The sequence below is a fragment of the Papio anubis genome, chromosome 4 (assembly GCF_008728515.1).
Source record: "Papio anubis isolate 15944 chromosome 4, Panubis1.0, whole genome shotgun sequence".
Classification (NCBI taxonomy): domain Eukaryota; kingdom Metazoa; phylum Chordata; class Mammalia; order Primates; family Cercopithecidae; genus Papio; species Papio anubis.
This window is the reverse complement of record NC_044979.1, coordinates 164500569-164521653: the sequence shown is the minus strand read 5'-3', so window position 1 is coordinate 164521653 and position 21085 is coordinate 164500569. Positions and strand designations below refer to the sequence as shown.

Genomic DNA, 21085 nt, shown 5'->3' with positions numbered 1-21085 from the left:
GTGTGTAAGTACGCATATGTATATACACACATATATGCATACGCATACATATATGTATTTGCACACATGTATACATACACATATGTATATATGCATGTGTGTGTATATGAGAGACAGGGAGAGAGAAAGAAAGGAAACCCCAGTACTGTCGTGAGGAAGAATAAGGCATAACTGGGGAAAGTTTTAGTAACTGTTGAATCCAGTAAAGGATATATGGGAATGTGTTTTTTTGTTTTGTTCTGTTTTTGTTTCTTTTTTTTGAGATGGAGTCTAGGTCTGTCACCCAGGCCGCAGTGCAGTGGTGTGATCTCGGCTCACTGCAACCTCTGCCTCCTGGGATCAAGCGATTCTCCTGCCTCAGCCTCCCAAGTAGCTGGGACTGCAGGTGTGTGCCACCACGCTTGGCTCATTTTTGTATTTTTAGTATAGACGGGGTTTTACCACGTTGGCTGGGCTGGTCCTGACCTCAGGTGATCTGCCTGCCTCAGCCTCCCAAAGTACTGGGTTTATAGGCGTGAGCCACTGTGCCCAGCCAGGAGTTCTTTATACTACTTTGGCAATTTTTCTCTAGGTTTGAAACTATCAAAATGCAGTTATCCTGAAAAAAAGACAAGGAGTAAATAAGGACAAAAGTTCTAGTATTTTCTTCCTGCCCCCAGTGGCCTGCCTTGGATACCCACTTTGGTGTCCACTGAGCAAAACCAGACATTAGAAAGTGTCCAATCAGGGAAAACTGGAAGATAATGTACATCACTGATACACATATAAACAAAGTTCCTTCGGGCTCTTACTGATTTTTGAACCTTCCACACTATTTAGAATAGAATAGGCTCGCAATAAATACTTACTGAATAAATAATTGAAGAAAAATGTAACTCAGAGATAAATACAGTAATTTATGTTTTAAAAATGAGGAAATAGAAACTGAAAGTGTTCCATTTAATGGAAAAAGTCACACAGCTAATAAGAAAGAGCCAGAAATCAAGCCTATCTTCTAATTAAATGTTTAGTTTTGTGTTCCTAAGCATAGCTTAGGTAGTAAATGTCAATAATTAAATATTGATTAGTAAAATTCCTCATGTAATTATTTTTAAAACATTAATGAGTAAAACCTATTTAAAAAAAAAAAAAAAAAAGAGGCCAGGCTCAGAGGCTCACACCTGTAATCCCAGCACTTTGAGAGGCCGAGGCGGGTGGATCACTTGAGGTCAGGAGTTTGAGACCAGCCTGGCCAACATGGTGAAACCCTGTGTCTAATGAAAATACAAAAATTAGCCAGGCATGGTGGTGTAATTCCAGCTACTCGGGAGGCTGAGGCAGGAGAATCGCTGGAACCTGGGAGGTGGAGATGCAGTGAGCCGAGATCGCATCTCTGTACTCCTGCCTGGACAACAGAGTGAGACTCCATCTCAAAAAAAAGAAAAAGAAAAAGAAAAAAGAGAGAGAGAGACATGCTTTAAATCCCCTATCCATCAAACAGATCATCTATTCCTGTTCTATTTTTCCCTTCAAATTGCTTGTGTCGTGTAAACGATTTAGGTGGAGATAGAGTTTTGCTTTCAAATCACGGTCTGGGAGGTGGTGCTAATGGGGATAAAAATGGCTATTTCCCTGGCTCCTATCTAACCTCATGTAAAACTCCTGAAGCTACCTGTCATTAATTTTGACTGACGGAGGTAATAAATCACAAAATCATAGATTTTTACAATTTGAAAGAATAGTCTAAATTGTCTGGTCTGATCTTCTTGCATTGGAGAAAGTCAACAACAATTTCTTCTTTACTGGAACCCAGAAGACTCAGTGGATATGTTTCCAAATTAGTTTCATGTATTTGATAAGCAATTATACAGACATCCAATGAAAACTGTCACAACGTCTGTTGCTTCCTGTCCAGGACCTATTTATATAGACATATTTATGCTCATCCATTAGCAATTCATAATTAAACCTTGGCACATCAAGCTACAAAAACAATCTTATAAATAGATGATCTGAAGAACAAATCAATATTTATTATAGGCTAGAATGTGGTTCTGCCTTTGATGTATTGGTTCTATTTGTATCATTTCCTTGAATGTAATGTAATATGGGGGTAGAAGACAATAGTTAGAGAGACCGTATTTCTGCAGCCACGAATCTGTAACATAGCTTTCCACATGATGCCATTCAATAGCCTAAAAGGTCATAACTTTGGAGTTCACCACAGCTCATCTGTTGTCCCCATCCTAAGCCACATGCCTGGAAAGGTTTTTAGTTGCTAAAACAAACAGGGGAAGAGAAAGTCCAAGTGAATTGGTTAAGAAAACTTTCAAACTTTGTGGAAATTAATTCCAAAATTAAGGAGATTCTTTATGTTGCAGGAGTCTGAGATGTGGATTCATCACTGGAAGAAATATTTCTCTGTGCTAAGGAGACCACTGCTAGGGATCTTGGCACTGTCAAAGTTAACTAAGGACTTTTATTTGGGAAAGGCAAAATTCTAGACAGTTTGGCCCCAGTGAGCTAAAGAATTCGGGGCAATAATATAATAAAATATCTTTATCATAGGGAGAATTTTATTTTTAAATAGGGATTTAGACTGTACTGTTGGTGGATCTTGAGAGATTTATGTCCAAGTAAAAGCATTCATACACAGGAGAGAAGGAGTCAGTGCCTCAAGATGACAGAAAGGATACCAAAGTCGACCTTCATTTTATCCAGGTGGAGGAATAATAAATGATATTGAACTGAGATTTCCAAAGCTCAGTCTAGACTATGTTGTTGAAGCCATACAAATGCTTAAGGCATGAACAAATGTACTAATATCTATTGGGAAGCAAAGGGCAATAGGCACCCTTGCAGGAGGAAGTCAGACTTGCTCCAAAGCAGGATTTCTCATCCTTGGTACAACTGACATTGTGGGCCAGGCAATTCTTTGTTGTTGGGTACCGTGTATACACTGGCATTGTAGGAAGTCTAGCAGTAACCTTGGCCTCTACTCACTAGATGTCAATAGCAAACCCACCCTCACCCCCAGTCATTCCAGCCAAAAATATCTCTAAGTATTGCCAATGTAGGGTGGGGCAGGTGTGGAGAATTTCCCGGTGAAGAACCACCGCTCTAAAGGAAATGGAGATTCCCACTATCAATCACCCTAAAAAGAATTAATCCTGGAACAGGAAGAAAGTGGACGGCAAAAGGTTTCCTCACTCTGCTTCCCCAGACATTGGATTGGAGCCTCTTTCCTCAGCAAGGGAAACCTACTTAAAGGAGCTCTCACTGAGAAGAGTAAATACGCTGTCCCTTTTAACGCACCTAATGCCTGAGGTTGCAATTTTTTGAATTGGAAAAATCAGACCTTGGCAATGACCTTGAGCAGTAAGATATAAATGACTCGCACATTTAGTGTTCCAATAATGGAACACTAGGCATAAGTTTAATATAGTTTCGGGCAGAAAATCAGGTGTAGAAATCCTTGGGAATGAAATACCCATTAAATGACTGGGCTGCACGTAATTATGCGGTGTAAAATACCCAAATCATTATGATCGGGGCATTAACAGAAAGCGTAATCTCACAGCCTGATGGCATCTGGGATATTGAAATTTCACAAAAAACTAAATACTAAAATGAAAGAATACCTTTGGCTACAGCTCTGTCTCCATAAACAAAGTAAAGAACTGAGGTGGTCCTTTACTCTTCTACTCATTTGCTCAGCAAGTATTTATTGAAAGTCTGTTACAAGCCAGCCACCGTCTTCTATTCTTGCTAGCCAAGTCAGTCTTGGGAAGTGCATCTCCACAGCTGGAAAATGAACTCAAATCTCATATCTTACCCAGAAGGCATCTTACTCGTATCAGACATCGTAGGAAAGAGAAGATAGAACTTTTCTCCACATTACTATATATCCTGCAAACACTCGTGGAGAAATATCTCCATGTACCTTATATTTATGATAACGAAAATGTAATTTCTGGAGGCTGAGTAAATATTTAAGAAAAATATCTTAGGTATATAAAAGTGAGGTTTGGTTTTCAGTGTCACCTTCCTGTGGAATCCTTTTTCAAAGAAAGTCACACCCTGAAGGGATGCAAATAAAACAGATAAAATTGGTCCTTCTCTGGTTGATCTGGGTACAGTCCCCTGCCTGACACGCTCTCCCTCCTGAATCTGTGAGGGACTCCTCAGAACACACTTTAAAAGCTTCTGCCTTTGGGAATATCCTTAAGAAATAAATGCTTCTGGTTAAACATTTTTTAAAAAGTTAAAATCTCCTGTTATTAGAAATCTCAGATAAATATCATGACAAAAAACAAATCAAAATTGCACTAATTTTAGTTTATGCCTTTGCAAATTACATATGCACCCTTTTGCCCCATCCTGATATGTTCCCCTAGATGAGCTGTTACTCCCCAATCATCATTTTATACTTTTTAAAAAGACATGAGAATATAAGTCACACATTGATTTTGATGGCCTCATATGAAAACCCCTTTCTAACATTTTGCCTGAACACACTAAAATTATGTAACATTTTTCACCTCAGAAACAAAAAGACAACCAAATTAAAAAACAGGCAAAAGATCTTTAGAGTTATTTCTCCAAGAAGACATAGAAACGGCCAATGAAGCACAGGAGAACCCGTGCAACATCATTAGCCATCAGACAACTGTTAATCAAAACCACAATGGCACATTGTTTCACACCCACTAGAGATGGCTAGAATCTAAAAGGCACAGGAAGTGTTGGCAAAGATGTGGAAAAATTGGAACCTTGATACACTGCTGGCAAGAATATAAAATGTCAATCCCTTTGAAAACAGTCTGGCAGTTTCTCAAAAGGTTACACATGGAGTTATCATATAAGCCAACAATTCTACTGCTAGGAACCTATTCAAGAGAATTGAAAACATATGTCTACCTCAAAAATTGCATACAAAGGTTCGTAGCAGCATTATTCACGATAGCCAAGAAGTGCAAACCAACCCATTAAATGTCCATTAGCCTATAAAAGAATAAAATATTGTATATTCATACAATGGAATATTATTCAGCAATAAAAGAATAAAGTACTGATGCATGATACAATGTGGGTGAACCTTAAAAACATTATGCTAAGTGAAAAAAGCCAATCCCAAAAGATTGCATATTATATGATTCCATTTGTATGAAATGTCCAGAATAAGCAAATCCATAGAGACAGAAAGTAGATTATTGTTTGCCAAAGTCCAGAAATCAAGGGTCAATGGGGAGTAACTGCCAAAGGGTGCCAGATTTATTTCTGCAGTGAAGGAAATGTTGTAAAGTTGGTGATGGTTGCACAACTTTGTGAATATACTGAAAACCACCGAATTGTAATAGCCAGGATATAGGATCAACCTAAGTGTCCAAGTGTCCATCAGTAGAAGAATAGATTTTTTTAATGTGATATATATATACAATGGAATACTATTCAGCCATTTTAAAAAATGAAATCTTGTCATTTGCAACAACATGGATGAACCTGGAGGACATTATGTTAAATGAAATAAGCCAGGCACAGAAGGACAAAGACCACACGATCTCACTTCTATGTGGAATCTTAAAAAGTTGATCTGATCTCATTGATGTAGAGAGTAGAATAGTGATTACCAGAGGCTGGGGAGGGTGGTAGGGAGAGGGGCATGGGATGGGGTTATTCAATGGGTACACAGTTACAGTTAAACAGGAGGAATAACGTCTGGTGTTCTCCTGTACAGTAGGGTGACTGTAGTTAACAATGATGTACACTTCAAAACAGCTAAAAGAGAGGATTTTGAATGTTCTCATCACAAAGAAATGACAAATGTTCGAGGTGATGAATATGCTAATCACACTGGTTTGATCATTACACAATGTATGAAAACATTACACTCGACCCCATAACTAAGTACAATTACTACGTGTCAATTAAAAACAAAATAAAACTGGCCAGGCGCATGGCTCACGCCTCTAATTCCAGCACTTTAGGAGGCCGATCACTTGAGGCCAGGAGTTTGAGAGCAGCCTGGCCAACATGGTGAAACCCTGACTCTACTAAAAATATAAAAATTAGCCCAGAGATGGGACACACACCTGTAATCCTAGCTATTCAGGGGGCTGAGGTGGGAGGATCGCTTGAACCTGGGAGGCAGAGGTTGCAGTGAGCCAAGATGGCACCACTGCACTCCAGCCTGGGTGACTGAGCAAGACTCTGTCTCAGAAAAATAAAATAAAATAAAATAGTTTATAAAAAATACATAACGTGAGGATGCAAAGACATAAGGATGATACAATTGACTTTAGGGACTCGGGAAAGGGTGGGAGAGGGGTGGGGAATAAAAGACTACACATTGGGTGACAGGGCACCAAAATCTCAGAAATCATCACTAAAGAACTTACTCATGTAACCAATCACCACCTGTCCCCCAAAAACATATTGAAATAAAAAAAATCAAAATGAATACATAAAACATTCTTCAATCTGACTTTTCTGAGAGTCTGTCTCTTTTTCTGACATTTAAGTTAATCTTCTAAACACCAAAGTACCCAATACAATATTTCATACCAAAAAAAATAAATAAATAAGTGGTTTCTCTACTGGACAAGATAAAATGCTTTACCTGGAACAAAGCAAACTTAACAGTTGATTGTAGTTTAATAATATACTTTAAAAATTTTCTGTCAAACAATTTGGTAATAAATTTCATTTTTTAATTTTTTTTCTAAATTTGGTGATAGATTTCAAAAACCATAAAATGTCTATATCTCACTTCGATGAGTTTCATATTACATACACAAAAAGCTATGTATGTTGTAGAAAAATGCTTATAATATTTACAGAAAAAAAATCATTTTATACATTCCATGTTAGTATATATGCAATTATATTAAAATGTCTCTTCACATGCAAAAGGCCTCGAAATAATTAGATTAAAATGATGCAGTTCTTTAAAGATATCAGAATTCTTGGTAATTTTTCAAAGCTTTCAAGAAAGTCTTTCCCATCTTTTTTTACACTGAGAAGAAAAAAAATCAGTAAAAATATAACAAACCTCTCGTACATCATTGGTCATAAGCCAGAAGTAATTCTTTAAATTGGATTCAGCCAATGCTGAGTTTATAATCCTAGAAAATGTTTGACTCTCTTTCTCCATCCAACAGATATGATTTAAAATAACAGTTTCAGCAACTCTTCTCATCATGCCTCTTCAAATTCTCTCAAACTTGATCCAGGGAGACCTCCTCTGGAGATGAGAGAGAAGTTCAGTTTGGAGTTCAAACCTTAAGCAGTGTCTGAATGACTCCAATAAAGAAAAACTCTCTCTTAAAATACCTTAGTTAGCGTCTCTTTGCATCTAGCTTATGCCAGCCAAGGTAGAGGCAACACAATCAGCTACACTTTATGAAATGATAGGAAAGAAATTCTCAACAGAATCATCAAAAAATGGAGAGCTAACTACTTGGGTCAAATTTATTTGGCCCAATATATCTTGCTTGAAAATAAAGACTGTTCAGGAAAAGATCTGTCTGAAAATGAATTTCCACTTCAGTAAAGTCTTAACAAAAATAACAATCATTAATAATCCTAGGAAAACCAAGCTCTTGTATTTATAAATATAAGATATTACCATATTTCCCAATTTAACAATTTATCCTAGCTGGTTTTTTTTTTTTTTTTTTTTTTTTTTTGAGATGGAGTCTCACACTGTCACCTGGGCTGGAGTGCAATGGTGTGATCTAGGCTCACTGCAACCTCCACCTCCCGGGTTCGAGCAATTTTCCTCCTAGCAGTCCTTCATTGCTGATATTGACTCTGTAATACCAGCACTTTGGGTGGCTGAGGTGGAAGGATTGCTGTAGGTCAGGAGTTTGAGACCAGCCTGGGCAACATAGCAAGACGCCATCTCTTTAAAAAATTTTTTTAATTAACTGGGCATGCTTGCATGCGCCTGTGGTCCCAGCTATTCAGGAGGCTGAGGTAGGAGAGTTGCTTGAGCTCAGGAGGTTGAGGCTACAGTGAGCTATGATTGCAGCACTGCACTCCAGCCTGGGTGACAGGGCAAGCCTTTGTCTCAAAAAAAAACAAAAAAAGGAAGAAAGGGCCCAGGTAGGTTAGGCCAAGAGCTTGGTGTGAACAGGGGCTTAGTGACTGGAGGACCCACCTCCTGCCCTGGGAGAAGTGAGGAGGCCAATGTAGCTGAAGTTGAGATATGAGATTGGAAGTTCTACAGAGGTTCCAAGGCATCCCCAGGTAGGTCTTGAAATCTATGCCCAGAACTGGCTGTCATTTTCTAGCAACAAGAAACCCTAGGCAGGGAAACTAGTTACAATATTGCATCAACCGAGATCTCAAGTAATAAGTCCCAAGCCCAAATGGTAGAAGTGAGAATGAAGAAAAAGGAACTAGAAACTTTATGAAAAAGAAAAAATATATATAATGAAAGAATTTGGCCTTGGCCCTATATCTAGCCAATTATTTAGGGAGAAACTTCAAGTACTTTGGGGAAGGGAACAAGATGAGTTCTACAGAAACACACACAGGCATATCGGTAATTAACGAGGGGGTCTGGCCCACTTGTGTGTGGTCTGGAAGTTTGTATAAAATACCTCCACTAGCCTGCTAGCCATGTTATTTCTAGAAGTTGACTTTTCATTTTTTATTTTTTACTTTTATTTTTTTGAGACAGAGTCTCACTCCGTCACCCAGGCTGGAATGCAGTGGCATGATCTCTGCTCACTGCAACCTCCGCCTACTGGATTCAAGCAATTCTCGTGACTCAGCTTCCTGAGTGGCTGGGATTACAGGCGTGTGCTACCTACCACTTGCAACTAATTTTTTGGTATTTTTAGTAGAGATGGGGTTTCACCATGTTGGCCAGGCTGGTCTCGAACTCCTGACCTCAGGTGATCCGCCTGCCTTGCCTCCCAAAGTGCTGGGATTACAGGTGTGAGCCTCTGTTCCTGGTCCCTTTTTTCATTTTAATATTGTTGTAGTGGTACCCAGAGTTATCATTGCTTTCAATGCAAACAGCAAGGATGTGTTTCAAACATTAGATAGGAGTCACTCTCATGTCATTATCCTACCATATCTTTTTTTTTTTTTTTTGAGATGGAGTTTTGCTCTTACTGCCCAGGCTGGAGTGCAATGGTGCAATCTCAGCTCACTGTAACCTCCACCTCCTGGGTTCAGGTGATTCTCCTGCCTCAGCCTCCCAAGTAGCTGGGATTACATGCACCTGCCACCACACTGGGCTAACTTTTGTATTTTTAGTAGAGACAGGGTTTTGCCATGTTGGCCAGGCTGGTCTCGAACTCCTGACGTCAGGTGATCTACCTGCCTCAGCCTCCCAAAGTGCTGGGATTACAGGTGTGAGTCACCGCGTCTGGTCCTACCATATTTTTTTTAATGCAACATAAAAAAACTTACAGAGCATGTAATTTAGGGGATGAGTATTGCATTTCCAAAAAAAGAAAAAAAGCTACACATAAATTTAATTTAAATAACAAAGTCCTCCAGTACCTTCAGTCTGAAGAGTTTACAAATAGAGACATAATTACTGGAGATTTTTCTATCATACCACCACACTTCACACACATACACACACCAGAAGATACGTTTACAGGCTATTTGTCATACAACTAGTCTTCTTTGACTTCAATACAGGTCACGTGATTAATAATCTTCAATTCCTTCATGAAATTTTTTGTAGGACTCCAACCATGTGCTACCATGCAATCTGAGTATTCCAAGCAACTTTATCAAAACTCTTAGAACAAAAAGAAAATAGTCAGACATAGGAGAGAAAAGTTTTATTTGTGACCTCCTAATAAACATCTTTTAATCCCCTATAGCCGAAAGTTTAGATATGATTTTATGTTTGAAGCATGGCAAAGCAAGGAAGGAAGGAAGGGTTTGTAAGGTACTAACTGAGGTCTTACAGAAGTCTGGCTCCAAAACCCATACTGTCCACCATCATGCTATACTGTCTGACCACCATTCTGGGAGTCTCAAAAATTCTAAGGATTTCACAAACTTCTCAACACAGAATATATTTCATTCGCTTTCTTGTAAAAATTAAATTTCGTGTGTGTGTGTGTGTATTTTTATTATACCACCACACTTCACATACACGCACCAGAAGATACATTTATTTACAGGCTATTGATCATATAACTCTTCCTTTGACTTCAATACTGGTCACATTATTAATAATCATCAATTCTTTTATGAAATTTCATATCTATATTAATGAAAATAATAATCATTAATAACCTTGGAAAACCAAGCTCATGTATTTATAAATATAAGATATAACCATATTTCCTAATTTAACAATTCATCTTAGCAGCCCTTTATTGCTGATATTGACTCTGTAATCCCAGCGCTTTGGGAGGCCAAGGTGGAAGGATTGCTTGAGGCCAGAAGTTTGAGACAAGCCTGGGCAAGATAACAAGATCCCATCTATTAAAAAAAAAAAAAAAAATTTTTTTTGAGATAAGAGTCTCACTCTGTTGCCCAGGCTGAAGTATACTGGCACGTAATCTCAGCTCACTGCAATCTCTGCCTCCCAGGTTCAAGTAATTCTCTTGCCTCAGTTTCCCGAGTAGCTGGGATTACAGGTGCCCGCCACCATGCCTGGCTAATTTTTGTATTTTTAGTAGAGACAGGGTTTCACCACGTTGGCCAGGCTGGTCTCGAATTCGTGACCTCAAGTGATCTACCTGCCTCAGCCTCCCGAAGTGCTGGGATTACGGGTGTGGACCTCTGTGCCCGGCCCCCACAAAATATTTTTTAATTAGCTGAGCATGGTAGCATGTTTATTTCTTCTCCCCCTCCTTTTATTGGGGTGACACGTGATACATAAGAAATAAACAATCACAATATGTTTGTGTTCTGTTTCACACATTCAACAATAATTTACTCAGCCTCTAGGTGCCACATATCATACCAGGCTCCAGGAATCTGATGGTGACAACACCTGACTACCTGTGTTTTATGGCACTTACCACCTAGTAGGAGATGTAATCAAAAGGAGATCTAATCAAAAGATCCTAGTAATCAAAATATCTCATTAATAAATGGGAAATCCCAACCAGCCAGTACTGTGAAGGCAAGGTGTCTACTCTGACGCTTTGCAAGTATAAAAGAACGGGATTCACTGGGGTAGGCACTGGCGGAATCAAGTGCAGTTAAAAAGAAGGATTCGGAAACAAACAGTTATGAGTGAGTAAAATCAGAGTGCTTGAATTAATGGAACTGTATAATTCCCTACCGCAGAACTGTAATAGTAATAAAAGCTATCAAGATAAAAACTTACCCGACTATAAAATGTAGTCAGTCAACTAATACATTTACGTCATTTCGAAGAGCTGTCCCAGTGGCTTCTTCGCGTGATGTGGGAACACCATCATTTAAGCAGAAATTAAAATTGACACCAAGCCACAGTGTTCTGCGGCCTCTGGGCACATTTACGGAAAACATAGTGTGGTTTGGGGTGGTATTTTGGCATTTTTAATTTCCTGAACTAATATTTCTTATTTAAAAATTTAAGTTTTGAGTAGGAAGCATTCCTGGTATTCCTTTTGCTACTCCATAAAGTAAAGCACTTAATCTCCAATAGCACCACTTGAATCATTGCTATAACCCCCTTGCCTCCGTCTCATCCTCACACTCAGCCTGTCCCCTGCCCACCGCCCTTGGTCCTTGCCCAGTAGGCCTGACCTACTCAGATGTAGAGTGTGGGGGGTGGGGGTAGGTACTTACTTTCTTTGCTCAAGCAGAGCGATTTCCTTTTTGACCTCATGGTATTCTTCTGCTATTTGGCAGTGCTGTTTGAACACCTCCATGGATTCCGCGGAGTCATGACAAGGTGGCAGGGGCTTCACAAACAACAAGAAGAAATTAGTCCATTTCTTTGCATCAGGATAAATTACCAACCATTTTGCTCTGCTGATGTTTTTTAAAGGAAGGTTTTTTCTTTCTTTCTTTCTTTCTTTTTTTTTTTTTAACATGAGAACAGCATTGTTAGTCACCATTCAACAGAGTTCAGCTGATTCTATTTGACTGAAAATAGAGAGGTGGACAGATAGTCCCCACATTCGTCTCCCAGTGTCATTCATGGACATCTCTGGCCTAAGCCAGAGCCCTGAAATCCATTACGTGTCAGTTACCTGCCACGTGATGGAGTAAAAATAAGTCTCTCAAGGATTCTACAGCACTCCCTGGAAATCTTAGACTCTGCTTTAGAGAAGAGCAGTGGTGGGGAAGCAGTTCAGTTGTCTGTTCAATTACCCCTCGCTTTCTGTTCCTGTAGTCAGGAGGTATAATCTCATCTTGCAGAGTAGAGAAGAAAAGCTCTCTTCTGAGAAATGCATCTGACCTAAAGAAAGATGCTGAGCCAGAAATAATGCTTGCAAGGATTAACAAACCTGTAAGAAAGGCCAGATCTCCCTCCCCCTAAAAAAAAAAACCATCCGTGTAAGATTCATGTCTCTCTTTTTCTCCCATCCATGGAAGAAACAAAGGCCAGCGCGGCAAACCTTTCTGACTGCAACATGGTGAAAACCCTACTTCTAGGAATTATTTTTAAAGAACGAGTTTCCCCCAAGTGTATTATTCTAATTTCTTGTTTAGCAATGCGTGATTAAAAGTACTACTTTTAGGCCAGGTGGATGGCTTGAGGCCAGGTGTTCAAGACCAGCCTGGCCAACATGATGAAAACCGATCTCTACTAAAAATACAAAAATTAGCCAGGCATGGCGGCATGCACCTGTAGTCCCAGCTACTTGGGAGACTGAGGCAGGAGAATTGCTTGAACCCAGGAGGTGGAGGTTGCAGTGAGCCGAGATCATGCCACTGCATCCAGCCTGGGTGACAGAGTAAGACTCCATCCCAAAAGGAAAAAAAAAAAAGTACTACTATTAGGAATACTAGTTAAGAGTTTTTTAAATCACCCTTTTCAATTATATGTAGAAAAAAAATGTATATAAAATCTGAGAAATATCAGTTTATTGTGAAATAGGTTCTTCAATCTTATCCTTTCTTCAAAATGGTGTATGTATATGTATGTGTGTGTGTGTATATATATACACACACACACATATATATATATATATATATATGTAGTATCTGACAAGGTCATATTGTCACTAATTTTATATAAGGAAATGGAGAACTAATGAAGTTTTTACTATTTGTTCCTCTCATTATATTCTTCAAGGACACAGATTTCTGTGGGTGTCATATTTAGTGATCCTTCCCACGATATAATAGAAATTCAATAAACTTTACTGTCTGATTGATAGATAAGATGACCTTCCCTATTTATCATGAGGCCTCTGAGTAGAGATGTTTAAAGGAAATAAAATTCTAAATAGATTTTGATCAAATTTACCTTCACGTGGAACATCTGTTACATCCTAGTTCATGGAAAATCTAATAGTAATCATATTAGGCAGCATCTTTCTCTACTGCCCATGAACACATTCACAGGATAAACTCAGCCTGTTGGAACCATTATCCCTTTCTATACGGGATTAAATTGAAAAATAATGCACAGTAGTACTACAGTATAACTCTCCCCATGAGATAAAGCTGTTGCCAAAGGAATTCAGAACTCCTGGCTCCTCCAGTCTGTGCCCCAGAAATCGCTACCCACTCATCAATTTTCACCTGTTACACTGGCAACTTACCAGGTATAACAGTAAGGGGAATGAAAGCAATTTATTCTGGGCACCATAGCCAAGCTGTTAAATCATCTGTGCCCTGTTAAAGGATTTGTCTCCTGGAAGGTCCTAAGACTACACATCAGATCCTGTCCTTACAAACACCACACGGGGCTATCCTCAGTTGAAACAAGAGCTCAGTACATGTAGGTACCTGAACCATGAATTCAGTACAGTTAACTATGCGACAGCCAAAAAGTTCTAGAACTCTGCATGAAGGATTCACAGCTTTAAGAGAACATAGAGAATAGCCATGTAAAGGGAGGTATGTCTTTTGCTGCTATAATTTAAAAGGAAAACTGAAAAGTACATTAATAACTTTCTTAAGAAGACAGAGGCCTTCCCTTCCTCACCCCCAGCTTGCCACCTGTAATGCTTTTCACTAAGTGGGAAATGTTGTCATTTGTTCTTTTTTTATTATTGGCACCTCTTAATTGTAGGAAATTCAAAGATGTTATTATCTGTAGGTAGTGTGATTGTGCCACTAACGGTATGTAATGATACATATTTCAAGATACTCACATGTGCTTTCAGCAGCACGATCATGCTATCTATCCATAATAATATTTTCAAGACTTCCCATCATAAAGAAGGGACAATCAAAAAAGAATAAGCCTATAATACTTTGTATCCAGTTTTCAGAGAGTACAAAGATTCCAGGGGTCATTTCAGCCTCTGGATCCTGAAAACGAAGCCTTCAACTTGACATATAACTCAGCAACACTTCAAATGCTCCCGGTTTGTATGAAAACATTAAAGAGTAATATCGATTTCTCTTTTTTAAGCAAAGAGGAAGGTTATATTGCATAACCCACCAAAACATTGTAAAATTCTCTCATTAGTTGCCAGAGGAAGAGGGAAATAAGGAATTGTTGTTTAATGGGAACAGACTTTCTATTTTGCAAGATGAAAAAGTTCTGGAGATGTGAACATACTCAACACTACCAAACTGTACACTTAGAAATGGTTAAGATGGTAAATTTTATCATATGCATTTTTACCCATAATAAGAAAAAAATTAATGCAAAAAATTATTTCATTAAACCTTTCTGCTGTCTCTAGCCCATCGTCTTCTAAGCAGTGCTGCCAGGGTTACCTAGGAGAATCTGACTCCACTTGTAGTCAATCTTCCTCACTTTCCCAAATTTCTCCCCAGAGAACTTCAAATTTCTCACCCCTTTATAATCTCAAGCCATTCACTGGTAACCCCAAACACGTTTTTTGCTGCTGGGATATTGGATATTCCAGCAGCCAAATAATAATGGATATTATTGCCATTGTTTGGCAAATCAAAGTGCTCTTGGGTCAACAGAATCCACTGTTCTTAGAAGGCAGTTGACATCATTAGCCATTTACCCCAGCCCAGGAAACTGACCAAAGAATCTGCTTAAATATATATGGTTCTCGTCCCACCAGGCTAGTGAATACAAGTATCAAGATAGTCAGGTTTTATACCTAATATCAAAAGTGGCACTGTAGAATAATCTGATGTGTTGTTCTGTGGGGGACAGAGTAACTCTCATTGCTTTGTGATATAATGTGTGTATGTGTGTTGTATCATCAGGTCCTGACTGAGGGCAATCCTCTCTTACCTTACCTTTTGAGAGGTAATCCCTCAAAATAAGAGACAATATATGGCCAACAATATTAATCAAACATAAACTTCTGCCTGAGGAAATCGATTCCTAGAATTCAAGAATCAGGTTTTCAGTTTAAAAATGGAGGACCAGTACGCTTAAGTAACACGACATGTAGAACACTGGCACTCATGAATTAATTGACTCTACGTGGGTTTATGTAACACATGCTCAAATTAAAAACTGAAAAATAACTTAAAAGAATACCTGTGGGTAACTAGATGAAAAAACATCTATTAATTTCTTGGAATAAAAGTGACACTATTTCAGTTCTCATTGCTTGATTTTGACTGTTCTTGTCAGAGAGATTTTCATAGTTCTAAGCCCATGCTGGGAACGAATGTACGATAAATAAACTCTTAATGTTGTTAAATAATTTTTTTTTTCAGATCCAGAGGAAAAAAATTCCCTTGTTATTTTCTGCATAATGATGCTACATCCTCCCATTTTGGATACACTTAGACCACCTTCCTGCTTAAAGAATGAAATATTGCACTTCAAAGAAAAGGAATCCAAAAATAGTTCAGTTGACAAGTTGAAGAAAAAGACACCACTGATGTACTGGAGCACAAATTCTGTGTGGTCACAGCAGCAGCTTTTCAGATGCACTCCCTGCCATCGTATCTGGTTTACTAAACAAGACAGCCAGTTCTAAGGAGGTGAAATTAAGACATTCTCCTAACAGTGCCTCAAGCCAACTTTGAAACACATGTTTCCAAGACACAGATTGGGGCTAGGGTGAGGTCACAGCCCAGGAGGAGATACTTCCTCCTCACCCGCTTTTCCTCCATCTCTGCCTCCTCCCGCTGCCGCCTGAGGATGGAACTCTCAAGGGCTTAATATTTCATGGCAGTGCAGTGTGAAGGAGCTGCTACTATCTCTGGTATCCGCCCCAATTATCAGGACCGATTTAACAAGATGAAGTAAGAGAGAAACCGCAGGGTCCCGTTCCAAGAATGCCGGCTTGAGCCACAAGGTGCTATTCTGCTCTCTGCCTGAGCCGCCGGTTCATAGCAAGCTCCTCCCGAAGTGGATTACACTCCGTGAAACAGGCCCCATGGGGAAGGACGCAGCCAAGCCACCCTGGGCTAGGAGCAAAGCCGGCTCAGGCGTTTCCGTTTTCTACTTGGCTTCTGCGAATGCTACTGGCCCCATCCTCTTCAAAAATGTAAGAATTTAATTTTCCTATCCCAGCTTCCCACACAGGAGATATATTTAGGAAGCTAAACATTCTACACTCACTGAACAGTCTTTGTATTTATTCCTTGATTCTCAGGGTTACCTACTTTGGGGAAAGATGGGGGTGTCTGATTTAAATTTACATTACATTGTAATGTCTTACAATTAACAAGCATCGTTTGTTAAAACTGAGAGGAAAAACACGGTCCCTGCTGATTTCGATATTTAAGAACTCTATTATCTTAGAACTTTAAATATTTTAAGAACTGACATTTATATAGTATCTACATTACAGTACAAGTTAAACACTGTCAATTATACTACAGAACTTATATATCATGTTACATTGGAGTAAAGTATATTTACATCATTTCTGTTGACATAAACAATATCAAAAGGAGAAAGAACACAAGAGTAGCAAACTTTTTGAACAAGCCGTATCCAAATGACAACTGAGCTTCTCAAAACAAACAAACAAACAAACAAACAAACAAAAATTAAAAGCATTGAAAAGCTCCAACGTATCTATATATGTTTTCTGTGTGGACACAGCAGTCAAAGAAAAATTGCAGTATAAGATACTTTTCAACGTGTGTAGGACAGAAAATGTCGGCTATGTCTGGTGCTTTCTATGAGAATACATCCTAACCACATTTCCAGATGGATGTTAAAGACCAGTGTAGCAGAATCCTGGAAGGCTAGACTTCTTCATTTTCTATCATTTTCATTTCCCAGATGTCAAGCGATATATTGATGCAAAACCTAACAGAAGTTTCCGGAGAGGCTGCTCGGATAACAGGATATTATGGTACACAACTGAAGCTACGAAATTGTTTATTTGTGGAGGTGACATCAGTTTCTGGACTTATCAGACTCTGTTAGTTCAGTGTGTACCACAGAGACACCTGTCACTGTCAGATTAGATAGGAGGACTTTAAGGAGGGATTGAAGCTATTGCTCAATTTGGTTAAAAAAAGTCATATTGTTTTCAAAGCACCTTGGCTTAATGAAAAGAAGAGGGTATCAGAACTTCTATCCCTAACTTAAAATCCCAAGGAGATGCTTTTATTTCATTTTACATGAATAAAAATAAATTACTTATTCTTAAGTATTTCATTCAATAAATAATTTCACCAGAGAATGAAATTTACATTAATTGAGCAATGATTTTGTCAAGGTCTGTGCTAGATCTACTCATTACCATATTTAATTCCCACAACAATGTGAGATTGATATTGTTATCTCCACTTTGCAGTTGAGAAGTGAGCTTTCAAGAGAGTAAATAACAAACCGGAAATCACAAATTTAGCTGAGATCCAAATCCAGGCCAACCCAATGCTAATGCCCATGCTTTGGTCATTGTCATTCTCATTAGGATGTTTTTAATTACAATCTACTAGTCATCATGTCCTCTACCTGACAATAGAACATATTTCTCATTCCAATGCAGTTAAGACCACGTTGTAGCATAGTTTTGGATCATGTGTAAGTTAAATCATGGTTCCAAAAACATAACATGCTTAAGCAGTAAGACAGGCTTGGTCTTGACCCAAACCCTGGGACCATGAAAGGATTCCACCATCTTTTAGAACAGAGAGAGACAGGTCAAACAGAAAGAAGCTGAGACCTGAAGAAAAGTAATGGCTAGGTGCGTTGGTTCACATCTGTAATCTCAGCACTTTGGGAGTCTGAGGTGGGTAGATCCCTTGAGCCCAGGAGTTTGAGACCAGTCTGGGCAACATGGCAAAACCCTATCTCTATGAAAAATACAAAAATTAGCCAGGTGTGGTGGCATGCACCTGTGGTCCCAGCTACTCAGGAGGCTGGGGTGGGAGGATCACCTGAGCTCAGGGAGGTCGAGGCTGCAGTGAGCCATGATCATGCCACTGCACTCCAGCCTGGGTGACAGAGCAAGACTTTGTCTCAAAAAATAAAAACGAAAGAGAATAGTGATTTTTCATTCATTCTTAGAAATGGACATAGAATTGGGCCTCCTTTCTTCTGACTATATCATCTACACTAGCTCTACTCAAATACTGTCCCTGATGGCCATGGGAAATTTAGATATCTAGTCCCAAGAAAGGAATCTGCACAAATAGAATTGACCTTCCACCTACCCCTGGATGGAGGCCTAAGGCCCACAAATGAACATTATAAAGAGATGTTCATTTTAACACCTACCTTCTCCTGCGGTCTCTTGCTCAATATTTTGCATTAATAGAGACATCAAGAGAAATGTTTGTCACTGCTATTCTTGCACAAGGCTTTTTTTGGCTTCTGTGAAAATAGCAGCACTGCGAATTACATGCTCAAACATGTCCACATTCTTGGCAAAACAACAGAAAAAATGCTGGGGGTCAAATTAGTGATCGAGTATCTACCAAATAGCTATTTTATAGCAGCATTTTATAAACTACCGACGCATGTGTAATGGATATCAGAAAGTCAGAACAGATTTTACAAGGTTATTCTATAACAACATTATGGCAACCTTGCAAAACAGAAACAAACAAACAAAAAAAGTTTCCACCTATCAAAGTAATTTAAGCAGCCTGTATGTTCCTTAAAAAGCGTAAGGGAAAGAAGGGAATAGTAAATGTATTTAAACCAAAATTTGGCCTCAAGTTTCTCATCTGTAAAGCGGAGACATAATAGTTAGTTTACTAATTATTGTAAGGATCAAATGAGATCATATGTAGGGAAACATCCCTCGTCTAATAGGTACTCAGTGTGCTTTGGTGGGATTTAAATCCGAGGTTTTGCAGAGAATGGGGCTGGCAATACCTGGCATCATTTATTTTCCACCAAGAAAATGTTTAAATCTCTGATAGAGGTCATGAAGACTCAGTTCATTCTTAAGCATATAGTTGCAACCACAAAGCACTTCATATGCCTTTGTAACCCAACTTTTACTCTTCCATAGTGGATGATGATAGTCGACAAAATTCCAAGAGCCATTACTGTGTGATGAAAGCACACGAGACTGACTGTAAAGGTGGCCCGCTCCATGTAATAGATTGTTCCTTTTGTACATGAAGCATTTGCATTGCTTTCAATACAGAGACTTCCTGCTACAGAAGGCTTAAATGTATATGCTTATGCTAAGCATAGAAATAAACATTTGCTTTCAGATGTCATTTTCTGTTAGATTTCTCCTCCCAACCATCACCGCCTTGCTCTTTAGTCACTCACGCCCTGGAGTACAGAATAAAGATAACAGGCAACAGCTCTAGACAGAGGCAACCCTACCCAAATGCCTTGACAACTGGTAAATGTTTGTAACACTCACTCCTATCCTTCACTCAACAAACAAGCACTTACTGAAATGTGTTTAGTTGTATTGCTGGTAACGCTCTCTCCATTCACAAAGAGATAAAGCACTATCATACTTTAAGGGGAAAAAAATCAAAACCCTGAGCCAGAAACTACCCTCTCAACTGCCTAATTCATTAAAGATCAATGAAGATGAAATAGTTTCATTGGAGTAAAATAATTAAATAGACTTAATTTCTAATATATGTCAAGTGGAATTAAAGCTATAAAATTCAAATGGACCTGGCAATGCTTTAACAGAAAAAATTATCTGGATAATTGCCAGGGCTACTGTGAGTCTTGTGGAGAATGATCCATGAGCCAGAGAAGACCATTAAAGTTCCCAAAGGAAAAAATTTTGTTCCAACACAAAAAAAGTAGAATTAATAATCTATAATTTGAGGAGAGAACAAGAACCTGAATATGCTTTTAGTGTTTTATTTCCAAAACATGTTTACTCCTTATTTTCACCTAATTTCTATGATAATAAAATAGCTTTGATGTGACCATAGAATAAAGAGGAAAAAAATGTGACTAGGGGAAAAAATAGCTACTAGGTTGGTGTAAAAGAAGTTGTAGTTTTTGCCATTACTTTCTTTTTTATTTTTTTGAGACGGAGTCTTGCTCTGTTGCCCAGGCTGGAGTGCAGTGGTATAATTTTGGCTCACAGCAACCTTCAGCTCACTGCAACCTCCGCCTCCCAGTTTCAAGTGATTCTCCTGCCTCAGCCTCCCTAGTAGCTGTGACTATAGGCGCGTGCCACCACACCTGGCTAATTTTTGTATTTTTAGTAGAGATGGGGTTTCACCATATTGACCAGGTTGGTCTTATCCACCTGCCTCAGCCTCCCAAAGTGCTGGGATTACAGGCGTGACGCACGGCACCTGGCCAATGGCATTACTTTCAATGGCAATCCCAATTACACCACCAGTAGCACATAGACAGCCCCTGTGTGAGAACAGAACCTAAGCAAGAACCATCATTTGCAATGTGAGCACATCAGAAGAAAATGCAGGCCAGGCGCGGTGGCTCACGCCTGCAATCCCAGCACTTTGGGAGGCTGAGGCGGGCGGATTGCTTGAGGTCAGGAGTTTGAGACCAGTCTGGCCAACATGGCAAAATCCCATCTCTACTAAAAATACAAAAATTAGCCAGGTGTGGTGGCACACGCCTGTAATTCCAGCTACTAGGGAGGCTGAGATGGGAGAATCGCTTGAACTCAGGAGGTGGAGTTTGCCGTGAGCTGAGATCACC

At 39.1% G+C, this 21085-nt stretch overlaps 1 protein-coding gene across 5 annotated transcripts in view; it reads right to left on the bottom strand.

The window, feature by feature from the left end:
* MAP3K7CL (MAP3K7 C-terminal like) overlaps positions 1 to 21085 on the bottom strand; it is a 104324-nt gene that overhangs the window by 3863 nt on the left and 79376 nt on the right. For all 5 annotated transcript variants that reach the window (XM_021935548.2, XM_031665687.1, XM_031665688.1 and 2 more), the window contains one exon: positions 11743 to 11858. In XM_021935548.2, coding sequence (XP_021791240.1) covers positions 11743 to 11858 — 116 coding nt within the window. The remainder of the gene's footprint in view (positions 1 to 11742; positions 11859 to 21085) is intronic.